This window comes from Rhinolophus hipposideros, assembly GCF_964194185.1.
Source record: "Rhinolophus hipposideros genome assembly, chromosome: 16".
Taxonomy (NCBI): Eukaryota; Metazoa; Chordata; class Mammalia; order Chiroptera; family Rhinolophidae; genus Rhinolophus; species Rhinolophus hipposideros.
This window is the reverse complement of record NC_138062.1, coordinates 32,128,416-32,154,151: the sequence shown is the minus strand read 5'-3', so window position 1 is coordinate 32,154,151 and position 25,736 is coordinate 32,128,416. Positions and strand designations below refer to the sequence as shown.

The 25,736-nt window shown below is 35.2% G+C and overlaps 1 protein-coding gene across 2 annotated transcripts in view; it reads right to left on the bottom strand.

Annotated features, from left to right (window-relative positions):
- The window catches only part of GLRA3 (glycine receptor alpha 3), a 146,381-nt gene extending 142,118 nt beyond the window's left edge, over nt 1–4,263 (bottom strand). For both annotated transcript variants that reach the window (XM_081075682.1, XM_081075683.1), the window contains exon 1: nt 4,122–4,263. In XM_081075682.1, coding sequence (XP_080931808.1) covers nt 4,122–4,192 — 71 coding nt within the window. In that variant the 5' untranslated portion in view covers nt 4,193–4,263. The remainder of the gene's footprint in view (nt 1–4,121) is intronic.
- Nucleotides 4,264–25,736: the final 21,473 nt, after the last annotated feature.

Here is a 25,736-nt window from a genome sequence, read left to right as displayed (position 1 = left end):
TCTTGTAACAACTATCCAGTTATAATTATATTATTTGCTTCTAAATTTTACCCATATTCCATTGTGAAAGGAAGCTGTGATTCCTTCATATTTTTGTAGGTGTGTTATTGTAACCAACAGTAGTAGTTCTTGCTAGTAGAATATGATTTTAAACCATAAATTGGAATTCCTTCAACTGAATTCGACCATCACCATTCCATAAGGACACTATATGCCCATATCATTCTTTTGAATGAATACTATCTTTACATGTTATTTTTGCCCATTAAACAAGCATCTTACAAGATCCAGCACAAGTACCAAGCCTTCTGGATAGCTTCCCTATCTCACATTCCCTAAACATTATTGTTTGTATTTTTCTTTTGTCACTTGGCCTTTTGTACTTTCTTGCTTGCTAGACTCTAAGTTGCATGACAGGAAAGGTGGTAGTTTCCCAATCATTCATAGCCAAATTGTACCCAGCACAAGTATTTGTGCAACAAAATTAAGCAATTCTGTTGAATTGTTTAACATTGCATATTAAGCACATATTTGTTGATTGAGTTGCCTCAGTACATACTTGCGTGGTCAAGGGAGAGAAAAATTTTATAGAAGAGGAAACATTTTACAAGCTATTTTCTAAATATGCAGGATAAACTGCTTGAAGCATTGGCTAGACAACTGGGTCACGATCCTGCTTTACTTGGGAAAATGTATGATTAGTTAGAGACACAAAGGGAAGAAGCATATATTATATGTGGCATCATTTTAAAAAGCTGCAAAGAATCCTGCTATTGTACCTGAACATAAGAAATCCCATAATAGTAAAATTCTTCGGTATCTTACATAAGAAAATACAGCTAACATTAAAAAGGATTTTCCCCATCGTCCAAAACATACCAAAAGCAAAAACAAGAAATTCTATGCCAAAATGTTTTTCTTAGGCTTTGAAGTAAACCAAAAAAGCATTTTACTTGTGATTATCATGAAGTCTTAAATTCACATATTGTTTTTCACAATGCACCATAACTTATTCACATAGCAAGTCTATACTGATATCAAACTGTAAAGATGAAAATCAAAATTTTATGTTATGAAAACAGTTAATTTAAACAAAATTTTTTTTGGCAGTCCCCCTGCTTTTGGAATTTGTTCCACAAGCTCTTCATAATCATCACTTATCTACATTTCAAAGAAAGCTGAACACTGGTGTTTTGTTCTTTATTTTATTAATATGAGAACTAGGACCCAAACGCCATAGAAGAATTGTTTCAAAAAAAGAGCAATATCTGAGCAAAGTGTCAAACTTTTAAAAACTTTACTACTAAGACATTCATATTTCTTTTGTCTGTTTATTCAATTTTGTCATGTGTTTATTAATAAAGAACAATCCTCCTTTAAAAAAATTATATTCTTATACCTGACATATTCTGGTAATGAATACTTCTAATTGTATTATGTTAGTAAATATTTTTGTTCTGCTGTTTTTGCCTTAATAAAATTTATTTACTAAAAAGTAGAAATTATGCCAAGATAAAAGAACAAAAATATCATCTGTGGACTTGGAATAGTAGTCTAAGAAAGTGTTAGAAATTTTTATAATAATATTGCACAGATAAAATTTTGTACTAGTAATAGCAATGAAAACTACCAGACATTGCTGGTAAAAGAGTAAATAGGTATAACTTCTTTTGAAAGCTTGAACTCTACTAAAGAGCTAACCTATGCAGTATCTGCTAAACCAAAAATTCCTCCCCTAGGGAAAGCTTTGGAAAGCTTTTAGGGAAACCTTACAGCTCACAAAAATGCATGTATTCACATGTAGTCACAAAAAGATATGTTCAAGGATATTTGTAGCAGCACAAACCAAAACCTAAAAAATACCCAAATAATCCTCTACTGGCTAATGGATAAATTGTCATGACTTCATATAATGGAATACCATACAGCAAGGAGAATAAACAAGCTGTTGTTACATGCACCAATATGGATAAATCACAGAAACATAATGTTCATAAAAATAAAGCAGATTTAATTGAGTATTTATATAAAGTTCAAAAGCAGGAAAAACATATTTATAATATAAAACATATTTCGTAAGTCAGGATAGAGGTTATCTTTGGGCAGCGTAGTGCCTGGGGAAGGATATGGTGGTGGGAGGGGCAGTCTGAGTTCTTCTGTGATACTGGCAATGCTACTTCTTGATCTGTGGTCTTTTTACATACATGTGTTACCTTTGTGAAACTTTATGTGGAAGCTTGTTATTTGTGCCTTTTTCTGGGTACATGTTATATCTCAAAAATTGTTTAAATCTTTAAAACCTATAACGATTAAACTTCTTCAGAGAGTGGTCAGCTGCTGTTATCTAAGACTAGTCTATGATCAAGAAAAAGTTTATTCAATTTATGAAAGAAGAAAGAAAAACTTGATTAAGAATACATGTATCACATAAACTACTATATTGGGTATGTCTTTTTCAAGGGATTACATTTTTGGATTATTCATAAACACCTTTAACTAAAATTATTTAACATTAATGATCATGAATTTGAAATACAATTTTTGTGAACTTCAATAAACCTAGACAAACAGCAGAGGCTCTAATGATGAAGATTACATATCTAAGAATATATTTCAACAAATATGGTGAATTGCCATTATACAAATTTGACCACATTGACCAAAACATTTTAGTTACTGACATTAAACTTCCAAAATCTAATTATCTATCAACTAAACTATTCTGATTTCTTGAAAAAATAAATATGATCATCTAATATTATCATCTAAGATACAAAAAACAGAGTAAAATCAATTTCTCTTATAACATAAATTTTGTACTCCTTTCCATGAAATTTCCATAAATGTAAAAACTCTATACTCTTTGCTTTGATCACTACATATAAAATTTGTGACAATTGTAAAGTTACAAAACTTTATGAAGTCATATTAAAATATTGTCACTTAAAATATTCTTGTTTATAAGAAGTTCAACCCCTTAAGAAAAAATTGATAATTTCAATAATATAATAACCTTTACCACTAGTTCCTTTTACTACAGTCATATCAGAATAATATAACTTTCTGTAAGGTAGTGTTTATGAAATACATTATGTTTTTCTAAGGTGCCCAAAGATGAAAACTTGACCTAGCAACCCAGGAAAGAATATTTACATACTTCAAATAGAAATCAGTATATACATAAACTAGTTACTCTAATTATTTGATTTCAGTCCTCTTGAAAAACTTACGAACCATAAAATGAAAATTATAATAATAAGGTAATTATAACAGTAAAATAAAATTTATGTTGATGATTCAAAAATCTATATGAGCAATATCTTGTTTATACATTGTTTAATTAAGAACAGTGCTTAAATTATCTGATCTTTTGCCTAGTCTCTCTTCTTCTCTTTAAATTAATTAAAAAGAAAAAATGAGGCCTACCAAATATGACTGGACATGATAAGAAAATGACATGGTATAGAACAATTTTATTGTTCAATTAGTTTCTTATAATATTACTTTCTCCAAAAAGATTATTCCTAACATATAACATATCTAATGATTTATTTATGATTTTGCCTCCATGTATTACCTAAACTAAGCTCATTAGAAAATAGTACTTGCAAGGCCTTTATTTTTTGATTCATGTAACTTAACCTCTGGATATATCAACAATGTTCAGAATTTCTCTGATCAGTAAATGTTTATGTCCTAATTTTTTTTGCCTTTTAAAAAGTTAGTTATGTTCCATTTCTAATAACTAAATGTTTTATAACTTCCAAACAGAGAATAACATCCAGAACTTATAATTCACTTAGAAAAAAAGGAAGATCTAATAGTAATTTGAGAAGGAAAAACTTGGCTCTAAAATAATTTTTCCAGAGTAATCTCAGCTGCAAATAATATATCAGTTACTAAAATACATTAATAACTGAAAATAGAGCAAATTTACATGTTTTCAGAGATCTCAACAGAGAGATTGCTAGATGATTTTAGATCGAAAACAATACTATTTAAGGGATGCTTTCAACAGGTCAATTTCTAATGGCATTCTTGGTTTCATCAATAACAAGTGGTCGCAACCTAGTACACAGGTTTCATTGAGTTCGCCAACTGTTAAAAACAAGTGGACTCACCTGAGTAATAGTGCTGCTTCCCAGAAATAAAATCCCGAAACTAATGTCCGAAAGTGTCTCACGGGGGCCATGATATGAAGAGATATTCACGATCCTGAAATTAGTCTTATCCAAAGTGTGGGGGAATTAGAAAGCCGGGAATGCCAATGTGCAATCTAACTCCGTGTGGTGGTGGAGACAAACGCCTGGAACGCTTCAGCACCACAGACAGCTCCCCGCAGACCGCGGAGGCCCTCTTTCAAACACTTGAAATTCCCTTTCAGTCCCTGCTCTGGGCATTGAGCGGAAGATTCACAGGATTACAAATGTGCAGGTGATTTACACAGTGAAAACGGAGTAATGGGTGAGATGAAATATATGAAGTGCCTAGTTTCTGGGCAACAGTTCACGGGAGCTCTAGCGGCAAAGGAAGAACGCTTGTCCTTTCCTGACTCAGACCCACGTTTGGAGACAGAACAGCAGCAACAGCCGGAACAAAGATGCTTCTTCACCTGCTCCAAGTGCCGCCAGCCCGAATCCTACTCCCCACCTTTGGATAAAAGCCGAGACAGCTAGCGCGGCAAAGGGAGGCGGAGGCGGGGCCAGACGACACTGCCTAGCTAGCAAATCACGACCTCACAGCGGGACAGAGTGACAGGCCACTCACGACGGTAGGCGGTGCTTAGCACTTCACCCTGTAAAAAAAAAAAAAAAAAAAAAAGGAAAAAAAGAAAAGAAAAAAGCAGCGAGTAACAGATGCAGAACCTAAAAGGCGACTGGAAGGAGTTCGGAGAAGGAAGCCTCAGGGCCAAGAAGTGGGAGAGTCAGCGGCTTTTGTGCATTAGGGAGCAGAATTGCTTTTGAGAAACCCTCCTTGTTCGCTTCCGGGGAAAGGTACAATTTAGTAACGAAAGGTCTTTTCGGATGTGGCCCAATCTCTTGACCTTACACCGAAATGTGTAAGAGTAAACAGTAAGCCCGTGGAAAGGGCTAGGGAAGAGCCAAGAACGTGGCGCGTGGGCAGCAGGGCACAGGGGACCCCGTTGCTTCTAGAATCCTCTCATAGCCCTCGCCAGCTTCTGGCCGGAAAGCGTTGTTGGTTAGAGTAAGTTGAGTTTCCATTCAGCCACAATAAGGGTTCTGAAAAGATGAAGGTGGAAAATCTAATGAGATGGCTACTAGAGGCACAAGGCTACCCACCGTTTCTTCTTGCACATTTTCCATATCTTAACAATAAGTTCAAGTGAGGACAGCTAGGTCATGTGGTACAACTGTTCTTCTGTCATCCGTCTCTCTACCCTGTTTCTCCGTTGCCCCCACCCCCAAACTGCCCCCACTCCCCTGACCATTTACATGTGGATGTGGATTAGAAGACTGGAAAGTAAAATTGTGTGTGTGTGTGTTTATTCTATTATCTCAGGATAATAGAATTTTTTAAAAATTACAACCTATTCTGTAGCTCTTTATAATGGCTTTTATTTACTATCAATGAGGATCAAAATTTTCATTCCTTGAATCTTAGTTCTTTCCCGAAACTTCTTCAGATAGTTATTCTGAAGCCCTACTTCAATCTCTTATCTTTCTCAACGACTAAACTACTTGCCAAGAATGTCTTCTTACTTTCTCACAAACATTTTCTTCTTAAATTCCAACAGCAATTGGCATATCAGTTATTCCATAAATCTCTATTCAATGCCCAAAGAGAAATGCTATGGGAATTCAAATGCATTACTCCAAAATGGATAGCATGAGATGATTAGAAAATGTTCTGTTTTACCATAAAGTAGGGAATATTTAACAAAGATTTGAGATCAATTCACAGCTCATTAGTAAGAATTGAACCTGTGGAAATTAAAGCAGAAAACTTTTTAGGAGGAAGAGGGTAAAAAAAAAATCTTCAAAAGCGTAGAAGGAAGAAAAAGTGGGGTAAATAGGATTTCAGTGGTAATATTTGTGTAGTTAACTATTGTATTGGATACTTTATATATTACCTAATTTCTTCTCTCAAGACCCTAAGGTATACATAAGCTTATCCATGTTTTAATGATGAGGAAATTGAGGCCCAAAGATTTTTAGGCCACTTTTCCAATATCACTCTCTTACTATTTTAAGGCAGAAATGACATTCAAATTGTATCTAACTTCTAAACAGTTTATATTATTGGCATGAAAAATAACCTGGTAACTGAAGGAAAGTAGAGGGAAATAAGTTTGAGGCATATCATAAAAGACTGTTAGATTATGGACCAAATAGTGTACAAAGTTAAAAATTTTTGCTAAATTTTATGGATGGTTGACAACACGTAAATATGGTTATAATATCAGGAGATACCTTCATCCACTTATTAATACACCAACCAATAAAAACCCCATTTCATACTTAAATTCCTTGTGAGGTTTTCCCATTATATAGACTTTTCTATGACAGACCTCTTACAGGTAGGAATATGAAAAGCTTTTAAATGTGCAATACTCAAAACACCACAACTTTAACTGACATCCTTTTCATTTTTCATCTGAGGTGAAATATGAGTATGATACTCTTTCTCAGTGTTGTATACATCATCATATACTGAATTGATAATGACTGTCAACTACAGATTGGAGTATATAGCCATACTTTATTTTCAAAATGAGTGACAAATATTTGTCACTCAAAAAAAAATATTTTCAAAATGAGTGACCACTTCCAAATTCAATAAAATACTTTCTCCAGAACTCTGACTTAATTTGAAAATGATGAATACTGATATATATTGTTAAATTTCCAAGCTAGAAAAAGAAAATTCCAGCAATCCTTTACCCTTATCACACTTTATATACTCATAATGATTTATCTTTAAAATAATTATTTATTTCACTAACATAAAGGTCAGACACAGGATATGGATTACTACTGAACTTTAATTATTGGGCAATAAATAATTGCTTGTGGTTTGAAATCTAAATATTGCAATTCTGTTATATTGTAGGATAATATGATGCATATATATTCATCTCCACCACTTTTCTCAGCAATACAGCCAAGAAGAAACATTAAGAACTTACCTAATAAAAATGCAAATGAATTACCCAAGGGGTAGTTTATAGACAGAAACTTTTGTAGTAGCAATAATGCTTTTGAGTATTTTTTTAAATATTCATTGATTTTGAAACTGGTGATGTGTAGAATGTACACGTGAAACTCTAGAGTTGCCTATGATAATGTTCTCTTGCTTCTCATGATCCCCTTAGGTCCTTTGGACTAGAATCAATTATTCTATTGACCTCAAGAAATTTTGTTGCAATTTGCCTATCTTTATGGCATCTGGGTCATGATGAATCTAGAGCTTAATTAATATGTTCAGTAGAGTATTAGGGATAGGCAGTTGTGGATGAAAAAGGGGGTATGTACAAGTTCAGTGACTGAAAGTAACCTCACAGCATTATCCAGTCATAAATTCCTGAGCAGGTCATGATGTGTAATCATACCCCAGGCCTGTAAAGTGTTTATCTTCGCCTTAAGCAAGCCCTGTCCGTTAGTGTTGTACACCTAGGTTAACTAGCACACCTTTGAAATGCCTCTTTTTCAGACCCTTCACAGGTGTAACCACCCTCAAGGGAGCACATAATTTTGTTAAACTATTCTGTACCCTGCTCTCTCTCACCTTCATATAATCTTCCTTGTGTACCCTCCTTAATTCCAAATGCATAAAAGAAACTGCAAAATGTCATTCACTTGCTTACCAGCATTGTCATCATTTTGGTAAAATAAACTATTATAAAAATCCTCTACAGGTCTGGACACTTTTTTACGTCAAAAGAGTTGACCTAAATATGGCTGATCCCCTGAAAAAGAGATATGTTTGGAGTCCTAATCCTTAGTACCTCAGAATGTAACATTCTTTAGAGATAGGATCTTTATGGTGATGATCAAGTTAAAATGAATCATTCGGATGGGTTGTAATCCAATATGACTGGTGTCCTTTTAGAAAGGGAAACTTTGCACACATAGATACACATAGAAAGAAGATGATATGCACAGGAAGATGACCATGTACAAGCTAAGGAGAGAGGCCTGGAGCAGACCCTTCTCTCACAGCCCTCAGACAGAACCAACTCTGCTAACACCTTGATTTTGGACTCCCAGCCTCCTGAACTGTAAGGCAATAAATTTCTGTTGTTTAAGCCACCCATTTGAGGTATATTATTTTGGCAGGCCTACAAAACTAAGACACATGGCTCTCTACACCTTTTCTCCAAATTCCTGACTACCTGTCTTTTCCAAGTCAAATTGCTGTTGAAATTGATCCACATTTGGGAACAGGAGAAGCTTTAGGTTTGAACAAGATCTTGATGGAGAGAATTGGTAAAGACGCTTTCTTCTTTGGGCTTGAGTTACCATTTTTGGAGAAACCTAGCTCACAGAGATTCTTAGGTTCTTAGAGGAAAATTTAACATTGGTGGAAGTTTACCCAATGGCTGTGACCTTAGGGATAGGGAGGAGTTAGATTAGGTCCTCTGCTCCTGAAGTTGAGAATACACCTAAAGACCTAGGAACAGGAAAGCTTCAGCTTGCTGGTCAGCATGGGTCTGGCAGCCCTGCTGCCCTTGTACCACCAGCTCAGTGTTGCAGAAACTAGAAACACTGTGTCCACTTGTTTACTTCTCCCACCAGATCTAAGGGCTAAGAAAGAAAATAACAAACCATTTAAGGCATTCAAACAGAGAGAGAGAAAGATCCAGTCAGAACAAATTTCATGCCAGCGAAATAGAGTTGCTGTAAGAGACCAAAAACCACTTGAACAAACTAATAACAAAAACCCTTAAGGAAACTCAAGTGTATCCCAAACAAATACTCTCTGGAACTAAAATAACATAATTTCCCAAATAAATACTGCAGTAAGTAAACTGAAGGATAGTATGCTTAAATTTGAACCTATTTACAGATATAAAAGATATAGAAAAAGAAATGTCTCAAAGCACAAAGTGAAAATATGAAGAGGTATAAGTTATGATAGAAAAAAAAACTCAAGATTTTGAGGAGACGAAATAAAAATAACAAAAAATTAAGACTTCCCTAAGGAGTAAAAGTTATAGAGCTTAAGAGATTTAAGTAACAAATATATGAAGAAATCTCTTAATAAGTTGAACAAAGAACCAAATTACCAGATTGATGAGTCTCACTAAGTTTTAGGAACATTTGAGAAGAAAATAAACAGAGTAAAGCATACTCTGCTATTATTAATAAATTCAAAATCAAGAGAAACCACTACGAGCTTTCAGACAGATTTTTGTTTTCAATTAAAGTTTATTGGGTGACAATTGTTAGTAAAGTTACATAGATTTCAGGTGTACAATTCTGTATTACATCATCTATATATCACATTGTGTGTTCACCATCCAGAGTCAGTTCTCTTTCCCCCGTTTACCCTCTTCTCATTTCTTTTCAGATCATATACATCTTTCACCTTTTTCAGACAGATTCTAATGCAAAACTATAAATATTAGGGGAAAAAACCTAACAATTTATCAAAGGAAACAAAGTACAATCAAGTGGAGTTTATAGCAAGGAAGCAAGACTCCTTCTCAGGAAATATGCCAACATAATCAATTATCAATAAATTTAAGAAGTTAAATATATGATCACTAATTGAGTTTGTCAAGATTTGACAAAATTTCTGAATTTCAAAAATAAAACGTGTAAAATAGTTGAATGAAATATTGTCAAATATGCTGCAAAAACATGTTAAAAATTAAAGCATTATACTATATTAGTAAAATTTGGAAATTAAATCCTTATTATTCTACAATGCTTTTGAGATTTTTGTGATTGTAATAAGGCATTGGAAATAATGAAATGACTCAAATGAAACTCAGAAGTGTAAGTAAACTAAAAAAACTCATAGAAATAATATTTACCATGGCTTATTCATATAAGAAATATACTTGTATTTTAGTGGATAGAGAGGAATAGAGATATACAAATGGAAAAGGAAAAAGTGCACTTAATGCCTCCTTAACATAGCTATTGTTATAATCATATTTATGTATTTTTATAAAATGACATATAGTATGCATACATATAAAGAAAAATGTTAGCATATTTATCAATAATCATTAAAAACCTTAGTATCCACGTTTTGGGAGATGGTGTTGATGGACTGTAACTGCATTAAACATTTTTAGATCAGTTTTCTTATCAGTTATTAACATAGAGTTATCATTTTCTTCAAATTATGTAAAAAGTGCTGGCATCAAAATAGTTTTTGTCGCATGCACAGTTTTGTCAGAATTTTGTTCCCTCATGTTTATTGGTATTTGAAAATTTAATACTTATAATGTCACATAAAACAATTGGTGTTTGAAAATTTAATACTATGTCATACAAAATATTTATGATATGAATTCTACGGGTAATAAACAATATAATATTTTATTTGTTTATAGGTGATCATCTGAAATTTTGATTTATAAATATTGACTTAGCCTCATTCTCTGTAGTGTTTAGGAAAATGAAGTAGAGAGTTGTAAAAAAAAGAAAAAACTTTTTTATTCCTATGATGTGTCCTTATCATTTTTGAAGTTAAAAAAGATTTGTTACAGAGTTAACTCTTTTGCCCCAAATATTTAAATTATCCTCATAATATCATGCTTTTTGTCTTTATAATACTAATTTAAAACATAGGAATTCTCTTACTTAAAGATATTATAAAAAGTTTATCTTAAAATTATGTATATTATTAAATTTATTTTTCTTCTATTACCATATTATTTATGCTTTATTCTAACATTGCATAGTTTTGCTTTTAAGCAAAGGCTTTAATTGTATCTTATTACAAAAAATTTTCTTCAGTAAGGTTATTATAGTTATTTTCAAGTTAATAATTCTTCCTTTTTTCTGTCTTATAATAGAATTTTCCTATATGCTTAACTTCTTCAAAGGTTATAACTAGTATATTAGGTGAAAACTACTATAATATCAGAAGAATTATGATAATTTGCATTACAAACCTTCAAATGAGTACCAAACTTTTACGTTCTGTTTTACATATGGTACATGATCTGTTTGGGGAAGTAATGTTATTCATTAAATTTATGCATAATTTTGTGCTCTGACTTGTCTGAAATTACATGTTCTTTACCCATTTTTCCCATCAACAAACATTTACATTTCTTTCATATCTTGGTTGTTATAAGTAATGATGCTATGAAGATGAGGGGGGTGCAGATATCTATTCAACATACTGTTTTTGTCTCTTTGGGGTATATACCCAGAAGTGGGATTGTTGAATCACATTGTAATTCTATTTTTAATTTTTTGAAGATCCTCCTACTCTTTTCCATAGAAGATGCATTCCCACCAACAGTGCACAAGGATTCCAATTTCTCCACATCCTAGCCAGCACTTATTATTATTTGTCTTGTTGATAATAGCCATTCTAACAGGTTTGAAGTGGTATCGCATGATTTTGATTTGCATTTCCCAAATGATTAGTGATATTGAGCATCTTTTCATGTACTGGGGGTTGCTTTTTACTTGAAAACTGAAACAATTGCAGCTTCAATAATTGTCACAAATTTGTTATTTTGGAAAAGAAATTTCTTCTTAATTGAGAAATTTTATTTCAACACCTTACTCATCTGCTCACTAAGCAGATTTAGGTACCCCTCTTCTATATTGTATGATTATATCAATTTTAAAATTTATCATAAGTATTTCAAATTTTTATTTACACACTTGTTTCTTCAACTAAACTGGGGGCTCCTTTAAGGATAATGTCTTATTTTGGTCTACATCACAGCCTTAAAACTTACTGAAGTACCTGACACAGAATATAGGCTAGATGAAGATTTAGAATGAAGGAATAAATAAAATGTATATATTTTTATCTCTTTCTTTGAATTAAATTAATTGGGGTGACAATGGTTAGTGAAATTATATAGGTTTCAAATGTACAATTCTATAATGCACCATCTATATATCACATTATGTGTTCACCCCCCACAGTCAGTTCTCCTTCCATCACCATATATTTACCCTCTTTACCATCCCTCCACCCTCTTTAACCTTTAAACGGTTGTCTTGTGACTATGAGTTTTTGGAATGATTAGAGGTCTTGGGGCCGAAACGATCTCAACCTATTATCAAAATGTATATTGTTAATAACAATTGATGTAACATCTTTTGGGGAGGAAGTTGGAATTTCTATCCAGGGCAATGGATTTGCCTTCATTTAATAGTGCCAGAGCTGATGAATGGTTTAAATATTCAGCCTGTTTTCAAACCAAAGATTATTTTCCATATTAAACAGATTCTATTGAAATAGATGTTCCTGAATTAGGTGCCCAAAACAAATGAAACAGAGCTTGGATGCCATATATGCAAACACATGTGTCATACTAGCAGTTTCAAATCTGTGGTCACAATGGTTACTATTCTATTTGTTTGCAAAGCATTTTTATTAGTCATTTTCTGGATATTTTTGAAATTCTAATTATCTGGAATATTTAAAATTCATTTTCCCTTTCTAATACCCAGAAGGAAAAATGTTAGAAGTGTAAATATTTTAAAAGGATAAATTTTTAACACCTTATAGACTTTTTATAATTTGTGTTCCAGAAATATATTTTTTTTAGTGACTTAAAACAACACAGATTTATTATTTTACAGTTCTTGAGGTCAGAAGACATGAAATTAAGAGTTTAGCAGGTTATGTTCTCTCACTCTCATCTTTGCTCCTTTCTCCCAAAAATATAATTTAATATGAGAAATATATTTGCTGAGACATCAGAATTTTAAGAAAACTTGAAGACCAAAAAACGATTTTTAACATTAGATGTCAGTGGCCTGAATTCAGAAGTCCTCTTGAAATTTCCATTGTTATTCATTGAAAAGCTTGTAACTCTATTACTATTTGATTTTACCCACTTATAATACTTTTTAGTATTTAAGGATATTTATTTTCATTAACTTTTAATATAATAGCTTTATTGAGATGTAATTTACATTCCTACCATAAAAATTTACGCTTTAAAAATGTACATTTTATGGTTTTTAAGGTATATCATATAACTGTGCAACCATTAGCAGTAAAATGCTCTAAAATGATTTTAGAGCATTATATACACACACACACAAACAAACACACACACACACACACACACACACACACCCCACACACACATCTACAGTCACTTCCCATTTTCCCCTGTCTCTAGTCCCTGGGAACCACTAATCTACCTTCTGTCTCCATGGATTGGCCTATTCTGGACATTTTATATAAATGGAATCATCCAATTTGTGTGTTTTTGTGGCTAATTTTTTTCATTAGCATGATGTTTTTCAGATTTAGTGTATTATATTGACCCTGACTTCTTAAATTAGTTTGATGTCTAGAAAACTTAAATACGTATGGTTCTTTTTTTTTTTTTTAATAGGCTATTTTTCAGAGCAGCTTTAGGTTCACAGCAAAATTGAGCAGAGATTTCCCATGGAGCCTCACCGCACACATGCACAGCCTCTCCCACTATCAACATCCCCAGTCTGGTACATTTATTGCAATTGATGAGCCTACGTTTCAACATCATGATCACCCGATGGTTTTACTCTTGGTCTGCATTCTATGAGTTTGTATGAACGTATAAGGACATGTGTCCACCATTAGAGTATCATACAGTGCAGTTTCACTGCCCTAGAAACCCTTTGTGCTCCACCTATTCATCCCTCCTTTCCTGCCTCTAAACCCTTGGCAACCACTGACTTCTTACTGTCTATAGTTTTGCCTTTTCCTGAAGATCATGTCGTTAAATTCCTACAGCATGTAGCCTTTCTGATTGGCTTCTTGCACTTAGTAATATGCATTTAAGGATATTCCATGTCTTTTCATGACTTGATAGCTTCTTTCTTTTTAGCACTGAATAATATGTTACTGTGTGGCTATACTGTAGTTTAGTTATCCATTTACCTATCGTTTCAGTTTCATTGATTTCTGCTCTAATTTTCACTATTGCTTTTGTTTTGCTTACTTTGGATTTAATTTGCTCTTCTTTTTCCTAGTTTCTTGTGTGTTTTTTTCTTGTTTTTTCTTTCAAATTAAAGTTTATTGGGGTGACAATTGTTAGTAAAGTTACATAGATTTCAGGTGTACAATTCTGTAAACATCATTTATAAATCCCATTGTGTGTTCACCACCCAGAGTCAGTTCTCCTTCCATCACCATATATCTGATCCCCCTTTACCCTCATCTACTACCCCCCTCCCCCTTTACCCTCTGGTAACCACTAAACTATTGTCTGTGTCTATGAGTTTTTGTTTCTCATTTGTTTGTCTTGTTCTTTTGTTGTTTTTGGTTTATATACCACATATCAGTGAAATCATATGGTTCTCTGCTTTTTCTGTCTGACTTATTTCGCTTAGCATTATAATCTCAAGACCCAGCCATGTTGTCACAAATGCTCCTATTTCATCTTTTCTTACTGCCGAATAGTATTCCATTGTGTATATATACTACAACTTCTTTATCCATTCATCTATCGAAGGACATTTTGGTTGTTTCCATGTCTTGCCCATCGTAAATAAAGCTGCAATGAACATTAGAGCACACGTGTCTTTATGGATAAATGTTTTCAGATTTGGGGGGTAGATACCCAGGAGAGGGTTTTTCCTAGTTTCTTAAGCAGGAAGCTTAGAGTATTGATTTGAGATCTTTCTTCTTTCTAATATATTCATTCAGCTACTGTTTTTCCTATAAACACTGTTTTTCTCCATCCTATAAACACTATTTTTCTACATTTATAAATTATGGGGTTTTTTATTTAGTTCAAAATATTTTTAATTTCTCTTGAGATTTCTTCTTTGAACCATGTGCTATTTAGAAGTATGTTGTTTAACCTCCATGTATTTGGGGATTTTCTAGCTATCTTTCTATTATTGATTTTTGGTTTAATTCCACTGTGGTACGAGAGCAGATATTATATGATTTCTATTATTTTAATTTTTTTTAAGTATGTTTTATAGCCCAGAATGTAGTCTATCTTGGGGATTTCTCCATGGGAACTTGAGGAGATGTGAATTCTGCTGATGTTGGATAAAGAAGTCTATAGAAGTCCATTATATCCAGTTGATTTATGGTATTGTTGCATTCAGCTGTGTCCTTACTAATTTTCTCCCTGCTGAATCTACCTATTTCTAATAGAAGAGTGCTGAAGTCTCCAACTATACTAGTGTATTCAGCTGTAATAATAAAACTGCTGTAAATAGGCCTTTGATAATGTGGTGGTGAGATGTGAGAGGGAGAAGCATTTCATTGTCCTATGATTAGGTCTGGTCTCTTAATAAGCTTGTGCTTTTGGACTGTGAATTTCACAAGTGCTTCTCAGGTTTGTTTTGTTTGTTTGTTTGTTTGTTTGTTTGTTTGTTTTTTCCCACCCCTTAGGAGGTACAAGATGGTCAGAATGGACTGGAGTTGGGTATTTCTCTTCTCTCAAGTCAATTAGATTCTGATAAAACCTCAGCTTAGGCTCTGGTTAAATGGTTTGTCCTGAGGGCAGAACTTGTTAAGAAAAGAATGTTGTGGTATATTTAAAAATGTTCCCTTTCCCCCTCCTCCTGCTGGAAGCACGAGAGGATTTTTCTCCAATATTCACCATAAGAACCAGGAGGTAAAGGTCACAAAAGTGTGGGTCCCCTCCTATGACTCTGGGTTCCCTGGAGTTTTTCTCTCTCAGATTTATTCACATGGAGCCTCCAGCAATTCATCATTTACAATTCAAGTATCCCTTCCGTCACCGTGGTTCCCATGATGGTGTCTGCTTGTGGGTTTCTGCTCTAGTAGATTGTGATTCTCTGTGTTTGCCTGTTGGTCTCTTCACTTTGGGGGACATTGGTTTTCCCTTTGACCTCACTTCTCTCTTACAGATCTAAGGACAGTTGATTTTTTCAGTTTGCTCAGCTTTTTACTTGTTAGGATGGAGTGGAAACTTCCAAGCTTCTTACCTGCTAGACTAGAAACTTGAAGTTTCTTATAGTTGTATTTTAAAGTATCTTAAAAGCCTAACTTGATCTCAAATTTTTGGCGTTTTACGGCTTTGAGAATTTCTTGGCCTTACAATTACAGCAAATTTTGGTCCATAGAGAAAACGTTGCTTGAAACTAAACCATAGTTATTTTAAGATGTAGGCATATTTAAGGCATTTCAAGAAGAAAGTAGGGTCTGTGTACATGTATAAGTGAATGCTAAGAGGAAAACTTATTTTAAAATAGAGTCAAGTAATATCAATTAAATGATAAATTAGCTTTATTTCAGTGCCTCAATATGCTTAGCTCTCTCTTACTTAAAGAATTTAAATTTGCCCTTGCCTCTAAATGGAATGTTTAACTCTCTTCAGAGTTAACACTTCTTGTCCTTTAGGTCTCAGGTTAAATGCCCCCCGGAGAAGGCTTCCCTGACCCATTTCGTATAAAGCAGCCACCGTACCTATTGCTTTCTATTACATCACCCACTTTATTTACTTCATGGGTAATGATTACTTATTTATTTACATATTTTCTGTCTCTCCTCCCTTACTTAAGGACCAAGAGGTAAATAATCCCTTTGGCTTTCCACTTGCACTTCCCTGTGTCCTAAGATGCAAGAAAGACAGAGTGAAAAATACAGAGTAGAGAGTGGGTGGAGTGGGAGGGAGGGAGGAGAGACAGAGAGAAAGGGAGAGAGAGAGAAAAATAGGTGTTTTTTCATAATGTGGTATATTGAAAATTTGACAGCACAGATCAGAGACAACATTTGTGCTGATTGAAAGAGACAAGGATGACAAATTTGACAGTATTCCTGGCCTAGTCTACAGGGTCCTCAACATTAGCAGTCAGCAGTAACTGGTGCAGACGTGAGCATCAAAGACAGCCCCGGGGGCAGATGTTTGAATCTGTGGCAGCGGCAGATGCAGTTGTGTCTCTGGTGAATATTGACAACACAGTTGATATTTGGGGGATAGCAATAAGTGAGATATTCAGTGAGCAAAAGAAGAAAGAGAAAGTGCTGAACTACGTGCAGTAGTCATGGAGACAACTAGCTTCTTGGAGCATTGGGTATGACACTTCCAGAAACCTTGCAAAATTGTCTAAGAAGAACTTGAGTGAGGCTAGATTTCCTGAAGAATAAATAAAAACATGCACTGACAGAGAATATTTACTTTGTTCATTTGTTTTTAATCTTCTCTTATAGCCAGACTAATGAGGCCTATGAAGCAAAGTTTTCCTTCTGCAAATAATTAAGTTTCTTTCTCTGCCCCCTTGAGAGAGAAATCAGGAGACAACAACAACAAAAAAATCATCACCTGTATCTGAAGATTTTCTGTACACAGAGAGTAGAAAAATCAAAAACAAGTAGTTCTCTTAGCCATATATATTAGGAAAAATAATATAGATGCTTAGAATAATTAAATTATTTTTCCAAGGGCCTTGAGTTCAAAGCCGAGTTCTCTAGTGCTTAATGTAGAAAAAAAAAATGGAAAATATTTTTCTCCCACTTTTCCAAATGTCGCCGTATTCCAATCATGCTACATAATTTTCCCCCAGTGGAAACACATCCAGACACTTTTCTGCAGCATAGAGTGAAATTTGTAGCAATCCAAACTCAGCCTTGGCTGCAAATGTTGTCATTTCTCTTATTGTCTCATCCCCTAAACAATGGTTACTTACGTTCTATACACTAGTTTTCCATACTTGTGATAAAAGTGTCTCAGCTTGGTCACAGACTTTTAAAAATAAATGCTGAATAGGTCTATCTTGGTCATTGCTCTTAATATGTTGTTCCTTGCTTTGTGTAAATACCTGTGGTGAGTTTTCTGTGTCTTATTCTAATCCACAGCATATAAAAGATATTCGCTCTCACAATGACTTTAATAAGTTAGTATGATCTACCATTTCTCTCTCCAGATAATTACTTCAACTGTACTTGAAGTTCACGTAATACCTTTAAGGCCTAATAGCCTATGAAATCAAACCATAATTTTTCATTTAAGTTTTATAGCCTTCACCTAGATTGTATTAAAATTGAATACTTTTTAGAGTATTTAGAGGCTGATAAAACCTTAAAACAATTTCAAGTAAAATTTCATTTTATGTTTATAGATAAACCTCAAAATCCAATTAGTTGTTAAATCTTGACATTTATCCAAGAGCAACTTCAATTTTGAAATAGCTAAAGGGCATTTCTGAGATTAGAAATGAGATTTGAGAGTCAAAAACAAAGACGATATTTTTTCCAATCATTTTCATTTTCCCAATGTTGCTCTGGGTAAAACAGGTGCATATTATAATTATTATTGGATTCTCTCCAATTTGTGATATTATGTATTGCATATTCTTGTAAAACTGTCTGCAAAAATAGGTTTTTCTATATCTAGAAAATAAGTGTATTTATAAATCTATAAGAGGATCTATAAGCTAATATTTCTTATTCAAGAGATCTCATAAATTGTACATATAGCAGGTACTTCAACCTTTACTTTCTGTCCTTTCAACTACACTCACACTAAAATATGGATCTTGAAGCTTCTTTAACTTTTCCTCAAAATCTTTAGTAAAACATATTAATGTATGAATGCTTTAACTTTTAGAGCAAATATAATAGCATAATACTGTAAATATGAGGGCAAGACAGTATAAATATTAAAACAAAGAAGTGAATTACTATTTATGCACATCGCCATATCTTTTAGGACACTAGACATAGTCACGATATAAATTTAAGTAAGTAATCATGTACTATTTCAGAACCATTTTAGCCTGAGGATTGTGATATATTGGCAGTTATAGTGACAACCACTTCCTTAACAAACTGAAAGAAGTATTATAATATATTTTTTTCTCCTTAATCAACAGCAAGTGATGGATCTGAAAAGAAATATGAAACACAAACTGGAACACGTGACCTGTATACCTTGCTTCTGGAGTTGGAAGTTTGGACCGATCATATTTTCAAGGTAAGAGTGCTATCTGGCTGAGAGCACTTGGCTCAAGTGGAGGTTTCAACACACCCAATCCTCAAACTTAGTTAGAACATTGGATGGCAGCAAGCCAGTGTCTCCTTCCTCTTGATGGGCCCTTGCTGATTAAAGTCTACCACACTCATGTCCTGTGATAGGGATAATTTATCCCAAACATGTGTTTACATAAGCAATGGGCTTTAGTTGTTGTGCCTAAACTGTATAGGAGATGTCCTGCCTGCTTGATAGACATTTTGCCCAAACTTCTTGATTTTGGCTCCCAATGCTGTCCCTTGTTAAAACAACAACTTGATAATAAACTTCAAACCTGTTGAATTGCCCCAAACCACCTGAAATGCAGCTGTAATTCATGCAGCCCTCTACAACAAATTTGACTAGACACTTCGAGACTTTTACTCTACTCTGAGCCATGTCTCTTTTCAGAATTTTTTTCATGTTTTCAGAGAACAATTATCAACAAGGAAAAATGTTCACAACAATTTGTTAAATAGAAAGTGTATGCTATTAATCATATGTGTTTAGACTGGATGTTTGTATTCCCACCACCCACCACACCACCACCAAAATTCATATGTTGAAACCCTAACCTCTGTTGTGATGGTTTTGGAGGGGGGTAAATTGGGTTTAGATGAAGTCATGGTGGTGGATGCCCATGATGGTGTTAGTGCCCTCAGGAGAAGAGGAAGAGAGACAAAAGCTCTCTCCTTCCACCATGTCAGGACACAGCAAGAAGGCAGCCGTCTACAAGCCAGGAGGTCCTCACCAGGCACTGAGATTGCCAGCACCGTGATTTTGGACTTCCCAGCCTTCAAAACGGTGAGAAATAAATGCCTTTGTTTAAGCAACCTAATACAATTGTATGTGTTAATTGTATGTGTGCTATGTTTCAGGCACTGAGTTAAAATTTCACATACCTTATTGAGTACTATTCTGTCAAGAACCCATGTGGGAGTTGCCAACGTTGTCTCCATAATCTAGAAGAGGAAACTGCAACTTAGAGATGTTAAAAACAAGTCAACAGGACCAAAATGGAGTTGCTTATGTTAAACTCCATGTCACCAAGCTAAGAGACTTAATTACAGTTTGGGTTGTAATGGAATCTTAAAACAGCCAATCAGGAATTACCTGATCAAGACTAGTTAGGTCATCTGCCCAATAGACCTGGCCATCTCCTAAAGGAAAGCTACCTTGCAATAACCAACCTACTTTTTTGCCTAGTATAACTTCCTTGTTTCCGCTCCCGTCTGCCTTTAAAAGTCTTTCATTTTGTACAACTCCTTGGAGCTCCTTTCTATCAGTTAGATTTGATGCTGCCCGATTCATGAGTCATTGAATAGAGTCAATAACTTTAAAATGTACTGTTGAATTTTGTTTTTTAAGAGACAGATTATGTAACTTGTTTACGGTCAACCACCTGAGAGCAGATCTGACTCAGCCTCATACCCGCCTGACTCCAAAGGCAATATTCTTACCCGCATCACACTGATTTTTGAATATGGAATGTTAATTAAATCTTACCCATCTCTGAATGGTGGGGTGAGGAAGATGACCTGATTTCTTGTTGCTTTGGACAGAGTGTATTGCCTTACACGTGAATATATTTTAGAGTCATGTTTAATTTTTCTTTCTGTTTTAAAATTATATTCAATGTTTATGATAGCCTATAGCTAGTCAGGCTGTAAGAACTATGCTGCTAATAAGTTTTGATTTCAAGGTGGTGTTTTGCTAGCCTTGGCTAGCCATTCACAGACACATTTGATTCGTTTTAAGAAGCTCTGAGGATTAGTTTGCATCCATCACCAAAAATAGGGAAAAAAAGAATATGCATGTGTGTGTGTGTGTGTGTGTGTGTGCGCGCGTGTATATATACATGTATGTGTGTATGTGTATATATACATATATATATATGTATATATATATATGTATATATATATGAAAATGGAGCCAGGAGGCTATTAAGGAAATGGATCTTATGCACATACTCATCTGACAGAACAGAAAGTTTTGAACTGGGCCAAACCGTAAATATTCTGAGAATACTGCAAGAACACCTACAAATTATTACAGTGACAGACTTTAACTTAGCAATAACCTTAGTAATCAATTGTGTTTAGCCAAGGTTAGCTTTCTGCCACAAGTGCCAGCTAAAATTATTTGCAAATGACCTATGCAAACCTCTCTTTCCGCCTTTTAAAAACTCCTAACTTTTGCACCCTAATGGGACACTGTTTGCGTTGTTACCCAAATCTGTATGCCCCAAATCACAATTCTTTGATCCCAAATAAACACTTCTTTTTCTTTGCTTGATTATTAGCTCATGACAGTTTAGGTTAACGAAACAAATTGCAGTTGCTGTTCAGACTCCGTAGTCACCCATGTAAATATTCACAGTAAGAGCCTATTTTCTGATAATACCAACTGGGCTCAACAATGGGCTTATGGACAAGGTATTTGATGGACCTTTCATACTCCCTGCTATCCAAAACCATCTGGTATTACTGACAATTAGAATAATCTCTTCAAAAATGACTCAACAATTTTCTGACTCTACATCCTTTTCTTCCTCCTGACCCACATACTGGTACATTAGAAAGGCACATTAGCCAATGAATGCAGCTGTCTCCAGAGGCATCCTTTCCTCTTTGCAGTTTCCTGGGTAATGAACAGGATGAAAGTAATGGAAGTTACATAGACCCTATTTTGAAAATTCAAGATTCTGTCCTGACCATTCCTGAGTAGGATGCTTCTTGCTTTCCCCAAGCAATAAATACAATCTGGCCTGCTTGGTATCCCTCTTGGTGGCAGTCCAGTAAAAAGAGGACCTAAAGTATTCAAACTTAATTCTGATTTAGTAATTTAGATTCTCTGATTGGATTAACATGATCATAGATGTATGGGGGGGGGGGTTCTGAATGAGCCTACCAAGATGTGCCTCCGTGGTATGCAGATTATTTTGAGCTAAAGGCAACCAAGACTCTGCAGACTCAAGAGAAACTTCTGTTCCGCCCTTAATTATCTAGAAGAATTTAAATTAAGAGCCTAGTCTATGATAAGAGTTTTCACCAGAAATGATATTTTACCTACCTATATGGCAGGGGAAACTAATAATTACACAAGACGTGCTTTCCCTGCAATCACCCTGTGAAGGCCCAAAGTGCATTACCACATCCCTAGCTCAGAATGTCATATATACCTCATTTTTTTCCCTTTTTGTCTCCGAACCTCTCGTGTATGTGGGGTCTCTGACTCCCACATGTATGCAGAGTTCCCATACATAAGTATGTATTAAATTTGGTTTTTTTCCTCTTGATAATCTGTCTCATGTCTATTTGATTATGAGACCAGCTAAAAGAACCTTGAGAATAAGGAAAGTTTCTTCCTCCCCCACATAGATTATAATAAAATGACGACTTGGTTGTGTACACTATTTGCCAGGTCTTCGTATAGTGGCCCATGCGTGCCTTTTTGGGTGCTGTAGTGGGCTTCTGTAAGTTTTCTGAAAATTTCCTTGTGCCTCTTGTACCTAGATTTTCCAAGCAAAAGGTTTGGGTGTGAGTAGAGGATGGTTGGTGGGGGGAGATGCAGACTTAGCTACTAGAAAGGAATTTGGGGTTGCAGCAGATCGGCAAATGGTGGCTTCCCAGGATTGCCAGCTCCCTATGTATACGGTAGCAGAAAGCTTAGCAAAACTGTCTCCTGATGTTAGTGGAGAGCACAACTTGTAAGTGATGAACATGTTTGTTTACGTAAGGAGATTTCCAAGCAAAGTGTTGAAAGAGCCATCTGATTTCTTCCTTCTGCTTACAGTAAAATACAAAAGAGAGAAATCTATGGTAAACTGCTAAACAAAAAGGAACCAGCACTGATAAATTTGGAAATTCTCACCAGTGGCAAAAAGATGCTAAAATGTAGACATCACTTCTGAAACCTTGGCATAGAGAAAAAGCCAAAGATGTGGTGTTGCTGAAACTTCAGGAAAGAAAACCAAAAAGGGTATTCATTCACACACAAGAATTTTTGAAGAGATTAAGTGTTAACTTGCGCTTTAGTGGTGACTATTAAGGAACGTCAAGGTGTTTTGAGGAATGCTACCTGTAGATCAGGTAGCAGCTATAAGACAAGCGCAGAGATCTCTCCCAAAGTGGCAACTCTTGTTTACTCAGGGGAACTTCCTGAATGTGTAACTGCCTTATTAATTAGGCACACCCTGTGCAAAGTTTCTTCATATTGAGAAGTCTCCATTTAGAAAAGGTGATACAAATATATGCCCACTTCCACTGACGTCATCAATCATGTCATCTGGGCCTTAGAAAGCATTCAGGCCAGCCTCAAGTCACTGAATGGGATTGTCTTGGAGTTTATCTTTAAGAGCCAAGGAGTAGTCTGTATAATTGAAAATAATGCGCTGGGCCAATTTCAGTGCAGAAACTTGAGAAAACCACCTGGCTTCCTAAGGTAGACTTTATTGGTTTATGAGATTTGTTCTGCTGAGACCTTGAGAGACATGATTAAGGTTAACATTGCAGGTTGACCACACCTAGCTGCTTGGAGTCCTATTATGATAGCCATAATTCAGTACCATGTAAGAAAAATGAAGGACTTCGGTCCGATTTTTTCAGAGTAGCTGGGGGTGTGGTATAATTTACTGGGGAATTTTTCTAGAAACCAAGGTGATGTTGGAAGAAGGGGTAGATATTGGGGAAGACAATTCTCTGTGGATCTCTTGTGTCTTCATGTCATACAAACAGAGGCACCGCTGTTCTGGGCTATCTTCTCAGGAGTGTTTCCCTAGAGATTGTATACACCACTGGAACAAAGAGTATGCATGCTTGCTGCCCATTACTAAAGATTCAGGTTCCCTAAACTCAGGCTCCACAGGCTTCCCCTCCTGTGGAGTATAACCCACTATGTGCTCAGGTACCATCTGGCCCTCTTGGTGTCGCCATATGGGAATGAGGACTCAGAGAACAGGAGTAAAATATCTATTGATACTTTGGCTACTGCCAGTGGGGTAAGTAGTAAACTGTCCTTTGTATCTGGCTCAGGAGTCGCATGTCTTCTGCAGGCATCCATGAGGTTGTGACAGTCTAACTTGTTAACTTGCAAGTAGGGTAAACTTTTAGACCTTTCACAATTTTTGACAAGGTGATATGTGTTACTTCTGGGAAAAGACAGGAGAAAATTATATGCATGCTCTGTGCAACCCTCCCCCCCATTTTTTGTTGTTGTTTTTTTTTTTTACTTCTATCAGCCAGAAGCACACGATGAAAGGAACTGTTTATCTGAATCACTTCATGGAAGACAGCCCCCTGCGTAATAGGAAACACTGGTTGTTCTGTTAGATAAGAGAGAATTAATTTGGTAGTATGCTAACTCACTGAAATGTTGGGGTTTATTTGTTACAGTAGGGTGAGGTGTGCATAATTTGACCACGTATGACAGACTAACTAATGTGAGTGGCCAGACGGCACACACAAAAGGCCTTCTGAAAATATTTGTGGAAACCAGCTATATAAATGAATCTTAAGGCAGTCCATCTTAGTGGGAAGAAGGTGTGATTCCTTTTATTCATCTGCCAAGTTATATAAGCTGGAATTTCAAGGCCTAAAAGTCCCATAGCCCCAGAATTTCTCTTGGAGTTTGGCGTCTTGCCGCTGCTAGGTCCCTGGGCATTATTCTAGAATGTGATGAACAATGAAAGACTTAATTATCTATCATTGATTGTGTTTCCCCTAGAAAATGCTATTCCTGCTGGTCTAGTTTATGTGCTGTCTAGGCATTCACTTTTGTTCATTTATTACTTCATGCATCTTTAGAATTACTCTATTCAACATAGAAATAGTCCTGGCTGAGGTATGCCGCTGCAACTATTTATAGACACATGTGGCAATTTATCGGTAGTGAGCAACAGACTAAGAAACAATATTTCAGGATAGAATTGTTGGATCACTATGTTGTTCTAGGACCAACTTTTAGTAAAATCACCACCTGCCATAATAGCATACCAAGATTTTACTACATCTGTAGCTCTTGGGAAAATTGATTCTAAAAATTAAAAGCATTAGTGTAGTTGGGTTTATTTTGTTTTCTGCCTTTAGAATAAGACTCTAAGAAATAGTTCATGCAGGAATTATCTGTTTTGAGAGCTAAAAGAGGAGGGAATCGAGAAATTTATAAGTTTAGCAAGACTGAGAAAATCTACTGACAACAAGGATAAGACTGAAAACAGATTTTAGACAACAAATACCCAGTAAGATTTTTCAGTTAATTTAAGTGACTCAGTCCTGAAGCAAAAATAAAATAAGTGTTTACATTCCTTTCTAAGCCTATTGTTTTAGATGGCCTCAAGATAGCCACCAGTACCTTGAGAGTGAAGGGTGTTGTAGAGAGGAACCAAGAGATACGACAGACTTTAGAACTATTTCTAAGAAAGGACTTTGGTATCGCTCCTGGTACCTAATACTGGCTAGAAGCAAAAACCATTCCACGTTGCAGGGTATTTTATTGCCCAAGAAATCCAAATCCCTGGCACAGAAAGCCTTTGGCACTTGTTAGTTGAACTGCGATCAGATACCAAAACTTGCCTGCGCAGAAACCAGGCTGCCAAAGCTCTACAGCCATCCCGGAGTGAATAACACTGACATCCAGC